Here is a 22,755-nt window from a genome sequence, read left to right on the forward strand (position 1 = left end):
TTTCCAGCACTGAAACTAGAGTTGCCAGATAGCCGCCACATTCGAATTACAATTTCCTTCAATAAGTCAAAATCGTTGTAGTTATAATTTTATTAATGCATAATGTTTATCTTTGCTTTGATAATTATGTAAAAAATGCTTACGCTTAGGCGGCGACCGATACATAGAATAATTAACCTACAAGCTAGTTGAAAATCACAAATGAACATACAATTAAATCATTATAGTGTGGGCGTTGAAATGAAGCACATCGTTTTAAACTAATACACATTGCGGACGGCTGGATAATTCTCTCGTGCGGCTCTCAACTTTGAGTTGACAGCTGGGAAAATTGGCCGGCAGTCTGCTGAGGGGCAGGCAGTCTGCAAACTTAGCAATCGCTTTGGACTAGCGCATCGGTGAGGGCGCCCAGCTGCTCCTCTCCGCCCTTGATCCTGTCGGCCAGGTCGCGTGCATCGGCAATCAGCTTGGCCTTCATGTTGATAAAGTAATCGTAGTCTGCGCACAGATCAGCGCTGAGATGTTTGCCCAGGAGGCCGGCAATGCTGCTGCCGCGTCGATCGATGTCCGCTTTGAGGCGCTGCGCCTCCTCCAGCTGCTCGTACAGTCGCGTCCGCTTCGATTCCAGCACGCTCTGTGGATTGCGAATGGGAAGAGGGCATAAGTTAGCAACAGTTCACATATGGCATGGCCATGCGGCCACTCACCTTATCCTGCTGACGCGTTTCCAGACTGCATTCTGTATGGGAGAGACGCTCGGACAGGGACAGCAGCAGACTTGTGATGTGGCCCACATCGTCGATGTAGGTCCGGAACTTGGACGCCTGGCTGGGGCGCACACTCTCCGCCAGCTTGGCAAACAATTCATGGCCCAGTTTGTCGTTCGTCGCGCACTCCTCGCCAATGGTTTGCTGCTCATGCTTGAGGGCGCCAATTTTTTGGTTCAACCGTTTGATCAGCTCATCCTGGATTGGGGATTACATGTGGATAATTAGTAAGGGAACAACAGGCTTCAAGGGTGCGGAGTACTCACCAGCTTCTGTTTGATGACATTCGCTCCCTCGCAACTCGCATCGCCGAGCTGCAGCTCCACGCTGACCACCTTGGTGGTCTCTGGCGCAGCGGTGGCCGCCTTCATGCGCATCAGGGTTGAGGTGCCCACGTCCCGCTTGGCCAGACGCAGCGGCACATTCGGGTTGTACAGATTGCTGACGTAGTGGGAGGTGGGCTTGCAGCTCTTTGGTGTGAGGATGTCGACGAGCTTGTCGTTGGGCGCCAGCAGCTTCAGCAGCTCGCTGCTCAGGTTCTCGTAGTCCAGCTCAATGGCCTGACGCTGGCGCGGCTGCAGTGTGGTCCGTGTCTGCTGCTCCTCCCGCCCCGCCACCAGATCGGTGTCCCTGTCCGCCATCTCATCCGTTTGGCAGGCCATGTCCGTGGTGCTGGGCTTGGCACTGACCATCAGCACGAGTTCGCTGCGTTGCATCAGCTGCAGACCTTCGACGGCCGCAGCCTGCACTTCGATTGGTTGCTCCTCGACGGGCGGTGGACTGGGCGGACTTGGCGGTGGCTGCAGCGACAGCGCGAGCTCTGTGCTGGGACTGGGACTGGGACTGTTATTGGCCAGCTTAACGCTGGCAGTGTAGCCACAGCCACCCAGCAGGCCAGAGTCGCAGAGATGCGCGGACATGAGCTGCGACTGCAGCTGCGTGATCTTCTCGATGTTCTCCCGCAGAGATTCCTGGCGGTTCATCGCCGGCTTGGGTGCGTTCGTCAGGGTGGTGCTGATCACCTCGGCGCGGAAGATGTGCGCCTCGGGTGTAGGAACCGTGTTCGCATTCGTTTTGTTAGGAATTATGCTGCACTCCAGCGAACTGTTGTGCGAGCTCAGGCTGCAGTCCGAGTTGGATGTGGCCGGCGACAGTCGCGGCGGTGTGGGAGTCGGTGTCTCGGTGGGTGTGGCCGTGGGCGTGAGCGTGGGCGTGGGCGTGGGGGTGGGCGTTGGCGTTGGCGGTGGCAGCATCGCCTCCTCCAGCGTCGTCTCGAGGTCATGGACGGCTTGCTTCAGGTCCACATGCGACTGGGTCATGAGATGCTTTTGCTGTGCGGGCAGCAGGACGGAGGTCTGCTTCACGTCGTACGACTGAGATCTCGTGTAGTGCTGGGGCGGCGTCGCCTTCCCGTAGCCGTGTCCCAGTGGCGGCGTGGAGTATCGCTGTCCCCCATGCCCGGCCATGGCCTGACCATAGATCATGGTGTAGTGAGGTGCGGCATTCGTGGGCGACTTCGTTGCGAGGTTATTGTTGGAGCCGTACCGCAGCGTCACATTGCCCTCTCCGTTGGGGGAGCCTGGCTGCGGCTTGGCCGGCTGCTGCTGCAGCTTCACGCCCAGTGGCAGGACATCGGGGAGGTTGTTGGGCAGCTTGCCGCCACTCACCCCATAGCTGGGCTTTGTGTGCGCCACCAGATCCTCGTTGGAGGTGAGCGTCAGCTTGTAGATGCCATGGTCCGGGTCCGTGTTGTTCAGCTTATCATGGCTCTGGCGCGGCAGATACTTTGCCTTGGAGGTTGATCTGCAAGAGAATCGAAGCGAAAAGCACATCATTAGTCGGGCTTTGGGTGTAACTGTTTGCTGTTTGCTGTTTGCTGTTTCCTGCGTGTTGCAACTCCTGGGTAGGACCAGCGGAAATGTCAGCACTCGGGGCGGGGTCATTCGTGGGGGTCAGCGGCAGTAGCTGCCACGATTTGGCAACCGCAAAAAGAAACCAAGCACCCGCCTGCCTCATTAATGCAAATGCGGGAAAGACAATCTGGACAGATGCTAATTGAATCCTCAGAGCCGCTCAGCGATCAGCGTTCAGCGTTCAGCTGGCAGTGCCGCTCAGTGTTCCCTTGTCTCGCAATCTTTATCTTTAAGCACCCACATACGAGTATGCACATCATACAATATCGTTGGGGATGGGTATGGGGAAAGCGCGGAGTGAGAGACCGCCGCAGAAATTATTCTGTGCACGATGCGCGGAGACGACGACGACGACATTTTGTGTAAAGTAAAATGATTTTCAAGACAAAGCCCCAAAAAAAAGGTGAAATAAAAACGAAAGTGAAATGTTTACAGTGCAATTATAAAGAGTTTTATGTTTCAGACAAGACAAAGTCGTTCCCTCATTTCAGTGTGCAAAGCGTATGACGAGGGGTACATGTCCGCAGTGTCCGTATGTCCGTTTGTCCGTATGTCCTCCTCACTGCTCTCTCTCCCCCGCTGACAACTTTCAAAAGTGCTAAACTAATTCGTTAACTGTTTTCACTCTCTTGCTGAAAAGATTTTGTAAAGATTTTTGTGTAGATTTTCGCCGGGTTTTTTTGTTGTTTATTTGCGGTTCGGTTCGGCTTGGCCACCCCCAGTCTGTGGGTTAAAAGCGCTGGCGTGTGTTGACGCCAAAACGGTCTATTGCCAAAAACTTTATTGTTATTACTGCATATTACACATACACATACGCAGATGTATACACAAGATGTAGGTGTGTGTATGCTTGATGTAGTTTTGCATCTGAAGAAAGCCGTCGAAGAAATGTTGTCGCATTTGCATAAATTAAGAGCAGTCGGTCGGTCGGAGAAAGAGTTGTTCGGGTAGCGGGTAGCGGGTAGCAGCACTATTTTGGACTCGCTTACATCACAGAGCAGGCGCACCAGCAGCTAGACAAAACAGCTGTGGCAGCTGCAGATGTAATGTGTATCTGTGTATCTATGTTCAGGCCAGGCAAAGGCAGATGCAGATGTACATCTCTGGTATCTCTGGTGGCTCTTTTCATCGGACTAGTTAGCATTTGCATAAGCGTCTTCGTCTTCCGCCTCCCTCATTTCTACGGCTTCTTCCCCACTTTCTTTGATGGGACGAGAGAGATGGTGCCAGACAGGGGCCACTCGCTGCTGCCTTTCTTAATCACTTCCGTTCGCGCTGCCTTTGCTGTTGAGTAAGATGAAAAGAAGAAAATGTCTTGCCAATTTTGGCCAAGACAAAAGGTTTCCCAGCTTCAAGCTGTGGCATTAGCATTTCATTTGCATACCAACTGGCAGTAACACTTGAGTGTAGGTCCATCAGCATATGACATCACACAGAGAAGATGTTCCAAGAACAGGGAAGAGGGAGATAAAACAACTTGCAGCAGTGCAACACAAACAGCAGAGATAGTGCGTTCTCGGCCTAGCAACATACAGATAAGACCCTGAACAGGGACAGAATTGCTCCTTTTCTACTCAAGTCTCGAGCGGCTGACATAAGCCTATTACCGTACCGGCAGCGTGTGCTGCCCTCACCCAAACACAGACACAACCACCCAATGTACAACAACTACATTACGATTATGATTCACACCAGTCTCTGATTTGTGCCGAAATCAAAAACAGAAATCAAAAATAGCTCTCTGGAATTTGTGTGCCTTTTGCACCCGCTAACGCTAATACTTATTGTATAATAAGCGATAATGCTCCTTCGGCGGTGCCCCCCAAAGACATTGACAAAGATATCGAAAGAGAAGAGAAGAAAAGAAAAGAAAGGGTCCAAAGAAATGTCCGGCCGCCGATCAATTGGACATTGGGGCATACAATTAACGCATATTTTATTTATTAAGCTGCGCGCGGGGCGTTCCATTTTGTGTTGTGTGTTATGTGATGCAAATTATGAATAGCAAAAGGCAAACGGCAAACGGCAAACGGCAAGGGCCATGGAAATGTTTGATGATAAATTGCTTGGGGTTGGGGTTGCATAAGTGCCTCACAAAAATGATAGATAAATAAATAGATGCGAATGTAAGCCGCTGGATGCGATGGATCCACCCGCTTTTGGTGGGGGGTTCAGTGGCACTGCAACGACACCGCTGCCCGGCAGTGTCGTGTGGGGTGCACAAATCTCCCTGGTCAGTGGCCTCTGCGCTGCGTGGCGGGGCATTGCGTATGCCGCGCTGCGACTGCAACTGCCACTGCCACACTGGACTGGTGGCAGCAACCGCAACAACGAACTGCCAACTACTGGCGCCGTTGTTGCACTATAATTTTGATCGGCAAATATAACGAGCTGTTTGCCCGTTTGCCGACTAGTTTTCGGCTGATAGTAAAAGTATTTTATTTAAATATGCCGACTACGCTACGAGCCGAGACGCATGGAAATCACGTTTTTAACATCTCGTCTTAACATTGGGCCAAAAACCAAAAACCAAAGAGGAGCAGGGAGGGGGAGGCATACAAATGCTCCTCTCGGCTGTGGCGGCCGCCGCTGTTACGGGCTGAACGTTGAATGTTCAACATAAACAATCTCACAAGCTCAGCCGAAACTGAAACCTGCAAACCGGATTGTCGGCATCGCATCGCATCGCATCGCACACATTTTCACTTGCCGCAATATGACGTCAAGTCAACATAAAACAACAGCAACCAAAATACAGTAGAAACAGATGGTCGGTCGTCAGCTTTCTTTGCGGGGACTTGCGCCAGAGGAGCAGCACGAGGAGGAGGAGTAGCTGTAGCTGTAGCTGTGTCTCGAGTGGAGGTCAACATTGCAGCCAGAACAAATCGCTCAAAGCCCAGAGGGATGGAGATGCTCGATGCTCGATGTTCGATGCTCGATGTTCGATGCTCGACCATGCCAGCAGACTCTTTTTCTTCTTTGGTATTCAGGCAGAGAGAGAGAGAGGGACAACCACGCATCATCTTCCATCAAACTATGCCATAAATTTCTCTTGGAAAACTTCAAGTAAAGCACAAAAAGCAACAATGCAACAATGCAGTGGCAACAGCAACAGCAGCAGCAGCAGTAAAAAAAAAGAAAAGAAAAGAAAAGTTCTCTTTCTCTCTTTTTGCCATTGAAAGTGGCTGAATGTTGAATGCTGGCTAAGTGGCTGACCATCTCCTGACCATCCACTCTCCCTATCTGCTGGCTCCATCTGCTGGTTGCGATAGATCGCGGCCTCTTCCCATTCCCATCATGAGAATTTACTCTTACCAATCTGCTGCTGCTGCTGCTGCTGCTGATGCTTCACATTTTCCCCAGAAAACTTTTCCCTCTGTGTTAATCCCATCTTCTGCCTCGTGATCGGTCTTCAATTGCCGGGCAAAGCGGTGCTCTGTGCTCTGTGCTCTTGGCTTCTTGTTTTCTTTTCTAATGCTGCAGCTACTGGTTGCTTAGATATCATCTGTTGTGTCTCGGTCTGTGGCTGATTGTTGCCTGGCTGTACGCTCAGCAATAATTATGATCCATTAATTCTGACAGCAACACCAACAATGATGATGATGCCTTGTGCAATATTTCTTTAATGTAAAATCGATTTAATGGCGCTTTTCGCTTGAGGGCCTCCCCCAGCCCCCAGCTGCTCAACACCAAAAATAGACAAACTTGAGAAATGCAGCAGCAGCAGCAGCAGCAGCCCACCCGACTCCTCTCCAGCAATGCCTCTGCCCATTGAAAGTGTCGAAAGTAGTTGGCCACTCGGCCTGTCCCATTGAAACGGGCTGGGGCTGAACCGGGGTAATTAACTTGTGATGTCTAAACGGTGCTACCAGCACCAGCCCATCATAATTACAGCTAAAAAGATGTCTGCCACCAGGGGGCAGAACCCCAGCAAACAGAAACAGTAGCAAGCGGAGAGCACCACATGTGCCTGCCTTGTAAATATTACTGATGCCACCCCTTCTCAGTAAGAGACTCTCTGTGTAGAGTGCTGATAGACTACTCGCTGATGCTCTACCTTTTGCTTGGCCCCTGTGTGGAAGAGTATTCAAAAGAGAGAAATTACTTTCCCAGAGAGGCAACATTCAACAACATTTTGTTACAATCACCATAAACATATTATTCCGTCGAGTGCGGGCCTTTTGTCTGTCGAGTAGCTACAATGTATGTATCTACAATACGAGCATAAATATTTGCATAGGGGACATCAGAGGAAGTTGTCGATGGGTTGTAGTTGGGTGCATTGTGGAGGTTGCGGGGGCTGGTGGCTAATATCCGCGACACATCTGCCAATGACATTTTCACTCTCAGCCCACTTGGCATATAAATTGTATGGCAACACAACAGACACAAGAGACGTTCGGTTCGGGTCCAAAACTTGTATTGCCCTCAGGCGCATGCGCAACACGTCCGCCATGGCCGGATCAGCAGTTAGAGGGGGAGGCAGGGAGGTTGTAAGCAATGGATAGGGGGCACGGGGCAGGTGCACGGCACTGACTACAAGTCTTTGAGCCATTTTTGTGTGTGTTTTTTTGATATTACACAAAAGCCGCTCTCCGATCTCCGGCTGTCCGTTGTCCGTTGTCCGTTATCCGCTGTCCCGGTGTCCGCTGGCCGCCGCCGAATGCCAAAGTGTTGCGGCCATTGAAGGAACTGCCCTGAATACGGATTTCTCATTGTTTTTAGCCAACTAATTTCAGTCGAAAGAGAGCAAAAGATAATGGACAAACGTGTGAAGAGGCACACACACACACACACACACACACACACACTCGCACTCTACTCGTACTTGTTAGCCAAGATCCGGCGGTACGCTTGTCCGCTTCGAGCGGGAGACAAAAATAAATGAAAAGAAAAGAAAAGCATGCGAAGCGGCTCTTAATTTCTTAATCGCACAAAACATTTCTCAACACAAAAAGTGAGGAAAAGACAGAGAGAGAGAGAGAGAGAAAGAATTTTTGTACATTTTTAATGATAAAATTTATTAGGGAAGTGTCTTGGCGGGATAATAAATTTCAGGGAACTTCATTAGCTTTTAATTGCAAACGAAAACATTATGAAATGCAATTTTGAGAACTGGAAATAGCAGGATGATGTCATAAGTATGTAGAATGCAGAAGTGCAGCGAACAGAGGAGGACACTATGAGTCGAGTGTACGGCAAATCATTCAGTGAGATCATCAGCCAGGGGCAGAGTAGATACAAACAGTAGATATGTACACGTACCACAGATATATGGAGATGGAGATTATAGATAAGTTCAAGTACACTTTTTGGGAACGAAAGTGAGAGATTGATGAATGATCATTGGCTTGACAGGGGGGACATGCTTCGCAGCAGACCAGACCCAGACCACAGCGAATGTGACCTTTAGCATACATATTGATGGATCTCGAACAAGCGAGAGCATAAACAATGATACTCGCACTTATTCTGAGCCAAAAGCTACAGCAATCAAGGTTGGGGGGGCCAGCCATCAGCATTGTTAATTAATGGACGCAAACTATCAGTCTACAAATCTATCTGTAAATGACTTTGTCTCGATCGATCCGCATTGGATTGGTTTCAGTGGGGCACTGACTATAACTGAATTTGCATCAATCAGCAATTATTTATGCAAATTCTCTTTGCCAGCAGTTCACAGCGAAGAGTTCGGGAAAATTCTCACGCTGCTGGCAACACACAGAAATTCAGAATTCCGAATTGAGCTGTGGTTCCGAGCCGATTGATCGATTTCGGATGGCAATTTCGTTGCGAGGGGGAACTACTTCTATTGTTTGTTGGTGTCACGCGCCTCCCCCTCTGCTGCTGCTGCTGCTGCTGCTGCTGGTGACATCACAAGGTGGTGGTGGCCTCGGAATGGGCTTCAGAATGATTCTAAACAATGGGATACTTTCGGGGGAAGCCTCTCCAGTTCTCCTCCACTCAGTGCTACAGTAAGGCATCTGTGGCATCTTGGATTTTGGGTTGGGTTCTTGGCGCCCTTTGTCTCCGTTGAGATCTTTGAGTGTTGCCAAAATGGTTCTTTGTTATTCTTCAAATATTCTTAGGTACACCGCAATTTCTGTGCTGAGGATTTGTGGAGCGGAACACCCAATTCACAGACCCAATTCAATTTCAATTTCAATTCCAAACCCATAGTCAGACCCAGCCCCAGCCCCAGACCCAACCCACGCCCACACTCCTCTCTGCCAGAGGTTGGAACACTGTTTACAAAACCTTGGACATGGCGATCTCGAGCGTTGCCCCATGCGGCCGCTCGCTCGGCCCGTCTTGGTCTGCCTGATGAGTGGCACTCCTAGCTTTTGTGTGTTGGGGGCACAGCCAGAGCCACTGCCAGAGTACAACGGAATAAAATAAAGTACAGAAATACATCCGCGTATTGTTTGCCGAGCCGAGCAACTGCAGTTAGGGGCTTTGATAATTAACGGTTTATTGATAAAAGATACACACAGGTAATGGCGATCCATCCACCAACATCAGCATCAGCATCAACCTCAACATCAGTGCGATAATCGTGTGCAAGCCAGGCAAGCCTTCGCCTCCGACTCACAGCTGATCATCATCGGGGAGATGGATGGATCTACGTCCGCCTCTCAGCTGAGAGACCTTTCTACCTCTCCTCTGTCAACTGATCTTCCCTGCCTCCCACTCACCCGATACTAATGTTCATGCTTTGAGGCCCGTTCCGTTGTTGCTGTTCGTTTGGGGCTATCGTGTGGATTTGATGGGCGTTACAATCACAATCACAGTCCCTGTCCTCCCATCACTGTCTCTCTGGCTCGTCATAACCATAATTCTCCAAATCTCTTTTATTTTCGTTTCTTTTTGGGGGGGGTGGGCGAAGACATAACAAACCAAAGCGAGAAATTGACATTCGCCCTGGCCCCCGAAAACCTCACCCGCTTCCTGTCGCCTCCTGCAGCCAGCACGCTGATGTTCAACGAACTCTGCATAATAATAATGATAATAATCGAAAAATGTTGGCCGTTGTTTGGCCACTTGCTGGTTTTGGTTTTGGGGATGCCGCAGGACAGGAAGCATCCAGCCAGCCAGCCAGCCAGCCATCCATCGATGGATGGTTGTCGCAGCCAAATGGGCTGTACCGGACCGTGCCCCGAAATTGGTTAAGAGGAAAACGCAAACATTTGGCACTCATTTGGCGGTGCGCAGATCGCGTGCAGCAGCCGCTTCGGCTTCGGCTTCGGCTTCGGCTTCGAGCCTGGCCAACTGTGAATGCCAAGAGCAAATGGGGGAAAACGCAATTATATGGCCAACAAAAAACGAGATCAAGATTTGACGATGCCATGGATTGCGTTTTCAAGGTTGTATTCGAATTGGGATTCGTTTTTGTATTGTTCGCTTGTTCGTTGTCGTTTTTGTTGTTGTTGGGGGATTGCATTTGCCCAAGTTGGGAGCTGCAATTAAAAGTCATAATCATATATGGCCAAGGAAACGAACGAGAGCAGGCGGCAAATCATTTCACGCATTCCAGCCGCTCCTCTTCCCTGGGGAAATGGCCTGACAATGACACCAAATCGTGGCAGATCTTTGGCATTTGGCATTTGGCATTTGGCATTACCTTCTGCCTTGATGACTTTACCTAAACTTGAGATGCTGAAACCATTGAGCCATTGTCCGGCCAGAGTGCGCGAATACAATTCAATAACGAACGGCTGTACTTGGGGGCACGCACCAACGATCGCGAGTCGCGAGTCGCGAAATAAATCAAATAAATAGCCGAAAAATGAAACAGCGACACCACTTTTCATTGAACAAAACAAAACTGAAGGCACTGCTGGCTGGCGAAATACGCAATTTACATTCAGGCAAAAACAGACAGAGAGACACAGGCAGGGACAGAGAGAGAGAGAGAGAGCGGGAGAGTGTCATAAAATGATATGTGCCATCATCGGATTGGAAATAAACCGCCAGAATAAAAGCACGAACAAAATGCCGAGGATTTAACAGAATTTTGAATGCTCTTTTTTTTAGCTATGAGAAAATTGCTCATGGGAGAAGTGAGGAAATATTTTAGTGTGAATCAGTGGCAATAATTCAATTATTTATGCAAGTAATTGGGGAAGATTTGCATACAATAAAAGCATGCACAGATATACTACATGTGAGTGGAATATTTGAATAGATAATTGTACATGTAAACATGTGATCAACACCCGCAGAAAAAGCTCGCTCAGAGGTATACAATCGGTTCTCAAATTGCTATCGTTTGAAGTGATAAGGCAAATAAATATGAATCAGTAGGAATAGAGAACCTTTTGCCATGCAAACAGAAATATGTACGCATATATTTTTCTTCCTCGAAGCTCCACACAAATCATTGAGAATGAGAATGAGAATGAGAACGAGCACAGGAGAAGGAAGTCTTGGGAGAATTTGAATGTGGCTATAAATAAATGGCATAATTCAGCTAAACAATTTATTTGGCAACGATGACAACGGAGGCACGATGGGAAGATATGGAATGGGTTTAGATGGGCACTGGGGATGTAGACGACACATGACAGAGGCGCCGTTCCATTTACACAGATTCTTGGGCTGTGGGCATTTAAATGGGACAACTTGTACAGGCGATTGGATGGCTGCAGCTGATTAGCCAACAAATTAGAGGCCTGTCCGACATATTCTGAGTCTTTAATAAATGTGTGGCCCGGCCCTGTGGCTCTGTTTTCCCTGATTTATGCACTGCGGCTGACCCAAAATGTTCCTAAAACTCAAGAGAAAATACATATATATAATCGTGTGATTATCTTTATATATGGCATGCAGATTGTCTTTGGGCGTTTGTTTGGTTTTCCTTATTTATATTTATGATCTGCCAATCGGCTCCAATGCAGCCTCTTGCAGCTCTTTGGTGCCATTGGAAATTGAAATTTGTTCGCTTGGGTTTTGCATTTCATTTGGTTAAATTGCAAATTGCTTTGGTTTTGGTTTTGGTTTTGGTTTTGTCCGTGAGCTAAGGGAGTTGATTGAAAATTGTTTACCAGAAGGTATGCACCCCACTCCACCCCACTCCACTCCACTCCACTCCTCTGTGGATGCGCACCAGCACCAGCTTCCTCATCATCTTCTTCCCTTTCTTTGGGCTGGTTTGTTTTTGTTTTCCCTGAAGAACGTGCAAAAAGAGGCAAGCCGCAAAAGGCCAGAGAGTGCGCGGAAGGGCAATAGGGGGACAGGGACAGGGACAGGGGGATCGATGCATATTTGTGGTCTTTGTTTTCTTTGTTGGGGAATTCGTCATGCGATCCACAAAGGCAATATGCGGCGCTGCTTAGTTAACGCTTTGCTTTGTCCAGGGATCAGAGGAGGACCCCAGAGAAGAGACCCTGGCCTGGACAGTGTCGGCCTTGAGGCGGCGGCCACGTACGAAAGCAAAAGCAAAAGCAAAAGCAAAAGAATCCCCCACCTCGAATGGCTTATGGATTTGTCTCAGAGCAGAGGGGGAACGAGCAATCACTGATTGCATTTCATTTGCCTGTTGCCTGCTGCCTGTTGCCTGTTGTTCTCGCTCGCCGCAGCTCATTTGCATTTGTGGGAATCAATCATTGGCAGTTGTCTAGGCACCGGGACACACAGACAATGTCTAGACTCGGGCCTCGGAGAGTTATTAAACACACGAGCATTGCAATGCCAAGTGCATGTGATCATCATGATCATCATCATCATCATCGTTTCGGTGTGTGTTATAAAACATGCAACTGGCAATAATGATTGAGCACAAGGCAGACTACGACTCGTACTGGTTGACAATCAACCCGAACGGGGGGACGGACAGCTGACCATGGCCGAATCCGAATGGCCATAGAAATAAACATAGAAATAGATGCACCGCCTCGTCTTGCATTTCAATTGTGGCCCAGACAGAGGAGGTGCCAAAAAAACACCACCATCAAAATTATTGATGCACTTTTGAACTAACTTTTGTCGTTTGTGGTTTTGTTTCTCTGAAACGAAAGTGAAAGCATTTAATATGCATAATGCAGACATTGCTCCACCTCCTGCTCTTTCATTTCATTTCATTTCAATTTAAGTTTATTTCACTTTTTTATTTGCCTTCAAAGTGAGTGACAATTTCTGAAAGCGTTTTTCAATTGAGATTCCCGCATTCCCATTCCCATTCCCATTTGAAATGGAGCGAACGTCGAAGCGGCAATCACAATTTTTGGTGTCAATTTGAGTTCTATCATAAAACGAAATTGCTTTTTAAGTTTTCTCATCATTACGATCTGTCTCGGAGTCTCAGGCCGAGGCCTAGTGCCCACTGCCATTGCTGTGGGTGTCGCTAATTGAATTTCCACTCAGCTCCGGCTCCACTCCATCCCCACTCTGTTTCATGATGTTTGGGCCTCTTAACGGCACTTTATGGCTGGACACAAATGTCGCAAATGTGATCTACACGTAGACCCATAAAAATTTAAATATTGATGAAGCAGCAGCAGCAGGCGAACGATCATTCGAGCGAGTTCTCATTGCGCAACAGAGTGAAATTTATGCAAACTGCCTACAGATTTCGGGAGTCTTTCGGGCCTTCCTTCGCTTTCGTCAAAGAATAATTGCAGGCACGTAATTTAGCCACGAAGTTCATTGACAGTGACCAGTGACAGTCATACCAGTCGTACCTTACAGCCGCCGCAGCCGACACGCCCGATTGCGTGGCGTTGCCTTTGCGGTTATCGACTTGGCCATTAGCTTGGCATTGGCCAATAGCCACTCCAGCAAGACAGAGGGGCAGAGGCAGAACTTTCCCATGGCCATAAGCAAAGACGCAATATCGGACAGGAGCCAATGCAATCGTTAAGTGATTTACCACAACTTTACATTATAAACCCTGACACAACCCGCGTGACTTGGCTTATTTATTGCACACATTCGTGCCTAAGCCTGTTCTTCTTTTCATGTTAAGCATAACGCATTTCACAAGTTTGTAACTATTCTTGTTTGATTAGCAACTGAAATCACTTCAATTTCGATTGATTTAAGGCTGGGGGTTCATTGGGTTCAAGTCAAAACTCCACTGCCTAATCTTGCTCAAACTTTGCACAAACCACCAAGAAACCCCTTTCAATTGCCTTTCAAGTTTATGAGTATTTCATTTGGCCAAAACAAAAACCTTCCCAGGCCAATGAGAAATTGTTGCGTTAAAAGTACATACAATAAATGTATGTACAAAATGTTAATTGCATTACATTTTAGCCAAGAGCCCCAGCAATAAAAAAGTTAACCAAATTAGGCAAACAATTTAAACATGCGCTTTGTGGCCGTCCCGTCCCGTCCCGAGCCCTTCTGCCAAGTGCTGCTCCGATTTTAATTTGGGTTTTTGGACTTGGTTGTCTTTGGCTTTTGGTTTTTTTTTTGCGCATGTTTTGATTTTTATCATCGGGGTGGGTTGGCTGGCGGTGGGTCTCTGCTCTGCTCGTCCAGCCAGTGGTTTTCATTTGTTCATGACGCGCGTGACCCACTAAAAAAAGGTATTTTTTCGATGCTTTTTGTTTTTGTTTTTGTTTTTGTTTTATTTGTGTCAAAGCAATTTTCGTGCATGGCTCAAGAGCAGACTGAAAATCGAATCAGGCCCAAGACCCTACGGGAGGAGCAGACCCCAGCGATACCCAATCGGGTTTCTACAGTAGCCGCCAAGCAGGAAGCAGCCAGAAGACTTATTCCCCTCTCGGCCACTTGGCCACTTGGCCACTTGGCGGCTCATAATTATTAATTTTTATACGTGTTTGGTGTTCGCTGTGCTGTGCACCATCGTCTGATATATCATCTGTGTCTGGCGTCCGAGAAATGTTCGTGCTATAAACTTAATTTGTGAAATTTTCAGTTGTTTCTTAATGATTTGCGTGGCTTGGCATGGGCGCTCGGCGCGTGTTTCGGCCGCCTCTGCTGGCCACGAAATCAGAAGGAAGTCGGCCGGCAGTCGGCAGTCGGCAGTTGGCAGTTGGCCGGAGGTTACTAGAGCGTTTAGCCCAAGACTTATGATTTTGTTTCTTTATTTATTCATTAATATTGTGGCTAATTGAATTTGGCTTTGGCTACCATCATTTCGTCTCTCCCAACATGCCGCTGACCTTGCCACCTTTGTGTGTGTGTAGCTGGCCACAAAGTTTGTTTATGCCGGTGCCGTGAGCACATCCGTCGACCCCATCTCTGCCGAGAAGAAATGTATGCCAAATGTTCTTAGCTTGAACTCGATCGCAGACTGCAGATCGCTTGACAGAGCAACTCGTTTGTGGTGGCCCCGCACCTGAAGCGTCTTCTGGCGTGGCTTCCAGTGCTGCTTCCTCATCCATTGTCTCTCTGTTCTTGCCACATTTGTTTGACTTTTGCGGTACTTTGCCTGCCCGCTCGACTTGAACTTGCTGCCTCTGCTGCTGCTGGAGGAACCCGCAACTTCTACTATCTGTCTGCTGAATACTGAACAATGTGAACCGTTGCTGTAATTATACTCTGCCCCGCAGCTCCAGCCAGCTACACCGCTGTTCGAATGCCCATGGATTTTGACAATATGCAACCCACGGGGGGAGCGATTCTACTTCCTGGTAAACCAGTGGAAAAACAAGAGGAATTCCCTTCAAAATTCCCCTTTCTAGGAAAGTATTCCCTTTGATATGCATTCATAATCAACATTTATGGCCGAGCTTTTCCCGAAGTAATCATCCTCCTTTCTTTCTAGAGCATTTCACAGTCGCTTCTAAATGGAATTTCCCTTTGTCACTGCACTCAGCATTTAGCTTCATTTGGCTTTTTGTTCTACATACAATACGAATACTTTGTGTGGATATTTGTTTGTGTATGCTCTGTGCTCTGGTCTGTTCTGGCTTTATGCAGATAGTTGTGCCCGACAGACCCGAACAGTCTGCTCTTTTTCTGTGTGTGTTTTTTTTGTTCTGTTTGGATCGCTGGATGAGTAACGAACCCCTGGCCCGTTCACTTTCAGATAAGTTGGGAAAGTAAAGAATCCACACCATGCCACGCCACTCCGTTCATTTGTGGAACAAAGCTCACAAAAACCCAAAACAGAAATTAAAAAATAAATTACAATTGCAATCGTAGTCGCAGTCGCAACGCTTTTTACTCCCCCTAGTAATACTTTTTGGGTTTTTTTGTGGAGCGCTGCCCTTTGTAGTTCGAAGTTCTGTGACGTTGGTTGCCCCCACCTGTAGGGCGGAGAGGGTTCAGAAAGGTTCCAGCGCGATAATGTGGAACTTTTAACGTGTCGTTTGTGGCACCAATTTGCATATGCCCGAAGAACCAAACTCAACCACTCAAAAGCCCAACCACTCTATAAACTCCATATGGCAGGCAGTACACGTAGTCATGGAACCCCAATAGTACCCCCAAACACGAGCAATTGAATGTCGAGGCAGACACTCATTAGAGAACAGCACTAAAGAACCTCCCAAAAACTATAACGATTCACGTTTCTATTCCACTCTTTCTCTCTCTGTTTTATGATTGTATCTAATTATCATAAATACAGAAGAGAAGAAACAGCAAACAGCAGATTGATTGATTGTTGGATTCAACTTTTGTACCTAAGCTAAAAGAACATAACATTTCGTAACGATTCATGGCAGGAACGCTGTGCGATAACAGAGCACTGTTAACATATACAGAGCTCTGTTAGCAGCGCCAGAGGAGCAGAGAGAGAGAGAGAGAGAGCGCGCGCGCTTCCGTGAAATTCCGAATTTCGTTGGGTTTTTGTTTTACGTTATCTCCCTTTTTTTATTGCTGTTATTCAAATTGTCAATTTGTCAGCGCCGTTGATTAACAAATGGCATTTTTATACATTTTTATTAAGACTGAATTATGGGCCTGCGTGCATGTACTTCATTTGCTCTTCTTGTTCTTCTGCTGCTTTCGATTGATACATCCGAATAATAAATGAATGTACATACAAATACATATGTGTACCCACGAAAATATTTGTTCAAGTGTTGATGATAATTTAGCTTTTGGCTGGCAATAAAAATAGTCGCGAAATGGACCCAAAAAAATAAATGTGTGTTTTCCCCGCCTCTGTCGTCTCTGTCGCCGACCTGAATAGGGCGAAAAAGAGCTGTAAACAAAACGAAACCCAAGCCCCAATAGAAGCCCCAAACAGATTTCTGTACAGAGGAGATGCTAATTGAAAAGTCTTGACATCTGTGGCTGTAGCTGGGGCTGGCGCTGGGTCTCTCTCCAATTAGCATTGAACAAATCACAGAACACACTAATCGAATCAGAGCAGATCTTTGGGCCATTCTTCGCTGCCTTTTTGATTGCTTTTACAAGTTTTCCACAGCGAATCGATTGGCAATGAAAAACTCCGACACTCAGCCCACAGTAAACATTGATTGTTTGGCCACAATAACCATAGAAATAAACATTTTAGCCCTGCGAATGGCACACACCACACAAAACACCACACAAAATAAAATCAAAGTTCCCTCGAAGGTCGAACTAATTTCACGGATCTGCTGCTGCTGCTGCTGCTGCTGCGGGGGGTGTGGACTGAACTCAACTCAAGATCTATCGCAATCGCAGTCGTCCGAAATTCTTGTCGCTGCTTTGATATTGTAAAATGTTTATTGATTATTTCTTTTTTCTTTAGGTTTCTGTTTATGCTGTCTCTGTTGCCTGGCTGTTGTTGCGGTTCGAAAAACCCCAAAACATTTTTACTCGTACACAGCAAATTCCAGTTGAAATTATTTCGTGCGAAGCCTCAATAAAAAAAGAGCTATTCGGCATTGCAGAATAATATTAAAGTTTTTCTTTTTGTGTCCCAGCAATGCTGTACCCTATGCGACAGAGTGTGAGTATATATGCCGTTTAGGGCAGGGGAAAGTATAGACATATCTTTAATACACATTTATCTGCTTATCTACCAAATGTAATCAAGATTCCACTATGTTTAAGGGAAATTCTTTCATTCTTTTGAGCCACTCCTCGAGTCAGCTGTTGTGCAGACACAGAAACACCTTCTGCTACCACTTAATGGTGTCCTCATTTTCATCGTGGCACTCCAGAGGGTTGCAACGACACCAACGAGTCGCTTCTGAGGGTGACGACCACTCAACCGTAGCAGCTGGGCTCTGTCACTGGCCCATGGCCCATGGCCATAACCGGTTTTGGCCACATTTTGCCATGGCTGCAGACAAAGGTCCTCATTGTTCTCATTCTGCCATAAACTCGAACGATGGAAATCGATAAGATCTTCGCACTGATAGCCAACAGGGCAAAAGTTGGGTCTTCGGTTCTGTGCAAAGTGTAATTCAGACAGCACTCAAATGGCCCGAATGTCAATAGATCTCTCAGTATGAATTATGGCGAGTGATTTGCTTTGTTGACGCGTGTCTTGGCCAGACATCAGATACACATACAAACAGTTACAAATCGAAACGGAATCCGAATCCGAATCCAAAGACAATTTGCCATGGTAGGGTAACCGAATGCGGGGCAGGCGGCAGGAAACGTGCTTCAGTTTTGCACCTGCCGCCTACGTGGCTGCTTCCCAAAGGGAATGGCAGTAACAGAGAAAGAAAGACGAAGAAAGATTGAAAAAGAGCACGAGGATGGAGGCGAGGGAAGCAACAGCTGTGAAAATTTATCAGCTCCGCTAAGTGTGCGAGTTTGTCGGACTGTTGGTCGGTCGTAAGGTTAGGCCACAGTTGCTGCGGAGACGGAGACGGAGTCAGAGATCCCAGCCAGTTGGCAGCAGCAACTGTCGTCATTAGCGGAGACGCAAGGCATTGAGCATGCTAAATATGGTTCCACTGAAGTTAGCCGACACACAGAGACAGGCAGCGGCACAAACTAGTACAGAGGCAGGGGCAGCGCCGCAACAGCAGGCAGCAGCCAGAAGCCAGCAGCCAGCTAGCAGCAGACTGATCCAATCGAGACAGCAATGCAGCCAACAAACGACTTACATACAGAGCATAGTTTACTCGTACTCGATCGAGAGATCTTGGGAAAAACTGCTCCAAACCAGTAAGAACGCTATTGGCCACATTCCAGCTCAAATCGCGCCGAATGGCAGCCGAATACTAACTAGAAACTAGTTTTTGTCACTTGTGGTTTTAATAATTACTCGATTGCAAACAAATCCCAACAAACACTGCCTGTTGGCAGTCATGTTTCCCGTGTCCCGTTTCCCGTTTCGTTTGCCCACTGATGAAGTTCCCAGAAGGAAAGTGTCCCAAGTGCGGCTGACTAATCGGGAAGTGTTCTAGTACTAAAGCGCTTATCAGCGCTGAGATCATATGCAGTCAGTCGAAAATAACTGACCACCGAAGCAAGCAATTGTGTTGATGTTTACCTTCTGATTCGAAATTTGCCGCCGAACACCATTTTCATGTGATGGACGGTATCCAATATTGTGAAATCCAATATGACTGAAGCACACAAACACACGCGCACAGACACCCACAGGGGGGTTTACAGTTGGGGGAAGATACAGATGCCGATACCGGATTTACACACACTGAGAGAGAGCGAGAGCGAGAGAGAGAGAGAGAGACACTGACGACGGCGCACAAGTGACAACAAAATAAGGTAAAAACTTTGCGTGATATCTTTCTCCTCTTCCTTTTTGTTTTGTTTTTGTCAGTTATTTGTGCAAATTGAATGCAGCTTTTGGTCTGTCCGTTGGCCCCCGTTCGTCGCCTGTCGTCGGCTGGCCTAACATTTGAACCCGCGCTGCGCTTCGAATGAACTTCCTTGTCGGCACTCGGCACTCGGCACTCGGCAGTGTTTCGCTTTCGTTTGGATTCGTTTCGATTTGCTGTATTTGTTGTTGTGGGAATTTTGTATTTTTGGTTAGCAGGAAGTTAACGCGGCACATGCAGTCGATACACACGTATGCAAGTGTCACGAGAGATTGGCATTTTTAATTGCCCGATTATCGAATGCAATTGATTTACTTTCGTTGGGGATTCGCACGCGCATCGCCTGTCAGCACCATTCGTACGTCCGAACGCGTCCGCGGTTGCCAATCGTTTGAAGTTAAGGCCCAGCCAGCACCAGCGTGCCACAGCCAAAGGCCAAAACCAGTCGAATCGTATACTTTTTTTTTAAGAGCAAAAGAGTCTCGGGGTAGGGAAGAGCGCAAGCGGAAGAGCGGAGCCTATACTGGGAGACTTGTTTGTATTCATTTTACATGTAATTTTTCACCGATTGTTATGATTTTTGGCTACCCGCTAGACAATAATGTTCTTAATGATTCTGCATTTATCATTTTGTCATACCTCAACATTCCTGAATACCACACAGTTTCGCAAGTCCCCTGAAGCCGGTTCAACTCCACCGGCTTGAAGAGAGCGAAGAGCAAAGAGAGCAGCCAGCAGCATAGATACCAACAAACACTAGTCACTGGCTAGGAATTCTATTAAAATAATAAAGCGGGAATACACCTTTGGGTTCTTGGCCTCTTTTATAGTCGCGAGTTATTTATGGCCCCATAGAATTAGGCGGATTCTTGCCATTTATTGCATATTTGCAAGAGATTAAAATTACCATCGAAACTACTTTAATGGTCGATCGGACAAGTGCCGCCTCGCTCTCCATGTCTTCCTCTCTTAGGATCATGCTCTTTATTAGGAAGAGAGCGCTGTGCATGCTCTCTCTCTCTCTCTCTCTCTCTCTCTTGCGGTTGCTCTCTTAATTTGCCCAAAAGCATGTTAAAGTTTTCGGACATTGCAGCATGTAGAATTCGTGTACAAGTCGTGTAAAAATAACAATTGCTGCTAAAAAATGTGTTCTGCCCGTGAAAAGATATATATAAATATTTTGATCTGCATTGGAATTAGAATCGTCTGTTCCATTTGGGAAACGGAAGTGCAGTCAATGCTTGGCAACTGCTGGTAAAACTTGTCTACATTTTTGGCCGCAGGATGTCGCCACGGAGTCATGTAATTGACATGTACTATGTGTCTTACAATCAAAATCTCCTATTAATGTGGTTGGTATCTTGTTTTTGCAAGCAAGCAAAGCCATAAATAGATATTCCTGTTCTATGTAATCATGATATTTTGTGGTTCAAGTGTGCCTTTTAGGTCTTGTCAAAGCCTTTGGGCACAAATCCATTAAATTCAATCACCTTTTGTTCGATTTTGCAAGCACTATTACACGCTGTGTATTCTCTCATCGGGAAGGCAATCTCTGCTTTGTCGCTGTTGCTGTTTCTATTGCTGTTGCATCGTCATCGTCATCGTCGCCACAGCAAAGCGAGCAAAGTTCAATCGATCATTGTGTGTGGTGCTGTCGATATTTAGCTGGCGATAGCGGCCCACAAATTATGGCAAACACTTTGTTAAATGTTGCTGCTCTCCAGCGACTGCCTGCATGCCTGCTGCCTGCTGCCTGCAGCCTGCTGCCTGGTGGCATACAATGTCTCGAACGTCGCTGCTAATCATGGCGACTGCATCGCCAGAGTCGCGACTTGTGGCTCTGTATAAATTGAATTGTCTATTGCATTGATTTGTTCGATTTGCGAGAGTGTGTGTTCCTTTCTTGCTGGGCTGGCAACATGGCGAATGAGTGATTTATAGTGCGCATACGACGCGTGGTCTGTGGTCGACAGTTAATTTGAAAATAATACAGCCCGCAGATCGAGCCATCGAGCACTCGAGCACTCGGGAGTGTTGCCCAATTGCCAAAATGCCTGCACTTTACTGCGATTTTGGAGCTGTCAGTGCGACGGCTGTGCGAGGCGATAATTAGAGTTCCTGTCAAGAGAACACATGGCACATGGCAGGCACACCTCTCTAGGGACGGGGGGATTGGAGTTACAGTTGGAGCTGGAGTGTTGCTCTAATTGAAGTCAGCTATTGGCGGACAAGGCAGACGACAGACTGTGTGCAGGTGATCTCTTTTGGATCTGTTTCGGACGGGACGTCGGGCTGCCCTTTGCTCTATTTTCAGCACGCCAGAAACTTTCAAAATGCAAATTAGGCACGTTCGTTCGTTCGTTTGGTGAACGGCATTTGAACCCAGTCTGGTCTCTGGACTCTGGACTCTGGAGCGAGAAGCTCTCCTCCGACGACAAGCCCATTTACAAGCCAGCAACAGCAAGCCGAAGTTTGAAAACTTTGCCACAAATTGTGTCAATATTTGTCTCGTGCTGAATGCTGCAGCGTTGCATACTGGATAACTGGATGCTGCCGCTGCAACAAATCGTGCCGCAAAGGTCTCCTCCGGTGTCAACGCCAGAGCCAACGAAAACTAAACACAAAAAAAAAACGACATACAGGAAAAACAAAAACAAATCTCCACCGAGAAAACATGACAGGCCATAGAAATGATTGAACATGCGGGAGGGAGGGACAGAGGGGACAGCCCCAGAGTGTGCCCAGATTTATAGAGAATAAAATATTGATCCACTGATCGTGCCACAAACAGCAAGAGAAACGGAAACAGAAACAAACCCCAACCGAATGTGTGGCTCTGAGTTATCTAATGCTTGAAATTTGGGTGCGATGCCCATACACAGTGACTGCAAAAACTATGCGCTAATGAACTGTGCGGCGTTCATCTATCAATGTCAGCAATGGCCACAAGAATGGACCTTTTGTCCCGCCTGCCCCGCAGATACATTTTCGATATTCAATTTGATTGGCTTTTACCGCCACAATCAGAACAAAGAACTCCAGGCAACTCCGGGGTGGGGCGTGGAGAGTGCTGTTAGTGCTGCTGCTGCCCACACTGGAGCCAAAAGCATAAATTGTTGCAACAGTTGACACATTGTGGCGGCAGCAGCAGCAGCAGCAGCAGCGACTCTCGTTTAGCGTTTCGGCGATTGGCAATTGGATCCAAGTGGGAGATTTAGTGGGTCGAAAGCGAAAGTCTCTGGCTCAGTGATCGGGTTGGCCTGGCTCTGGCATGGTCTGTTTCATAATCCAATTAAGCATTAGACGACAGCTGATTGACGGGCCCCACAGGCCTGGCTCTCCTCCGATCAGCCTCAAAGGAAGCAGCTCATTAGATCACCAAATCATTGAGGCCTGAGAGCTACCGTTCCGTGGAACCACGCACTCGAT

At 47.4% G+C, this 22,755-nt stretch overlaps 1 protein-coding gene across 2 annotated transcripts; it reads right to left on the reverse strand.

Annotated features, from left to right (window-relative positions):
* Nucleotides 1–74: 74 nt before the first annotated feature.
* LOC117591608 (protein Shroom) lies at nucleotides 75–19,720 on the reverse strand. Of its 2 annotated transcripts, XM_034285009.1 has the most exons (5): nucleotides 19,038–19,720; nucleotides 2,006–2,570; nucleotides 1,034–1,969; nucleotides 708–965; nucleotides 75–634 (listed from the first exon to the last, which is right to left on the reverse strand). In XM_034285009.1, exons 1-5 carry the CDS (start codon nucleotides 19,073–19,075, stop codon nucleotides 371–373), a joined length of 2,061 nt encoding a protein of 686 aa, XP_034140900.1. In that variant the 5' UTR covers nucleotides 19,076–19,720; the 3' UTR covers nucleotides 75–370. The 2 variants fall into 2 exon arrangements, with proteins under 2 accessions (XP_034140900.1, XP_034140843.1); XM_034284952.1 differs by lacking the exon at nucleotides 19,038–19,720 and adding an exon at nucleotides 10,323–10,477 and having other exon boundaries at nucleotides 1,034–2,570.
* Nucleotides 19,721–22,755: the final 3,035 nt, after the last annotated feature.

Source organism: Drosophila guanche, unplaced genomic scaffold (assembly GCF_900245975.1).
Source record: "Drosophila guanche unplaced genomic scaffold, DGUA_6, whole genome shotgun sequence".
Classification (NCBI taxonomy): Eukaryota; Metazoa; Arthropoda; class Insecta; order Diptera; family Drosophilidae; genus Drosophila; species Drosophila guanche.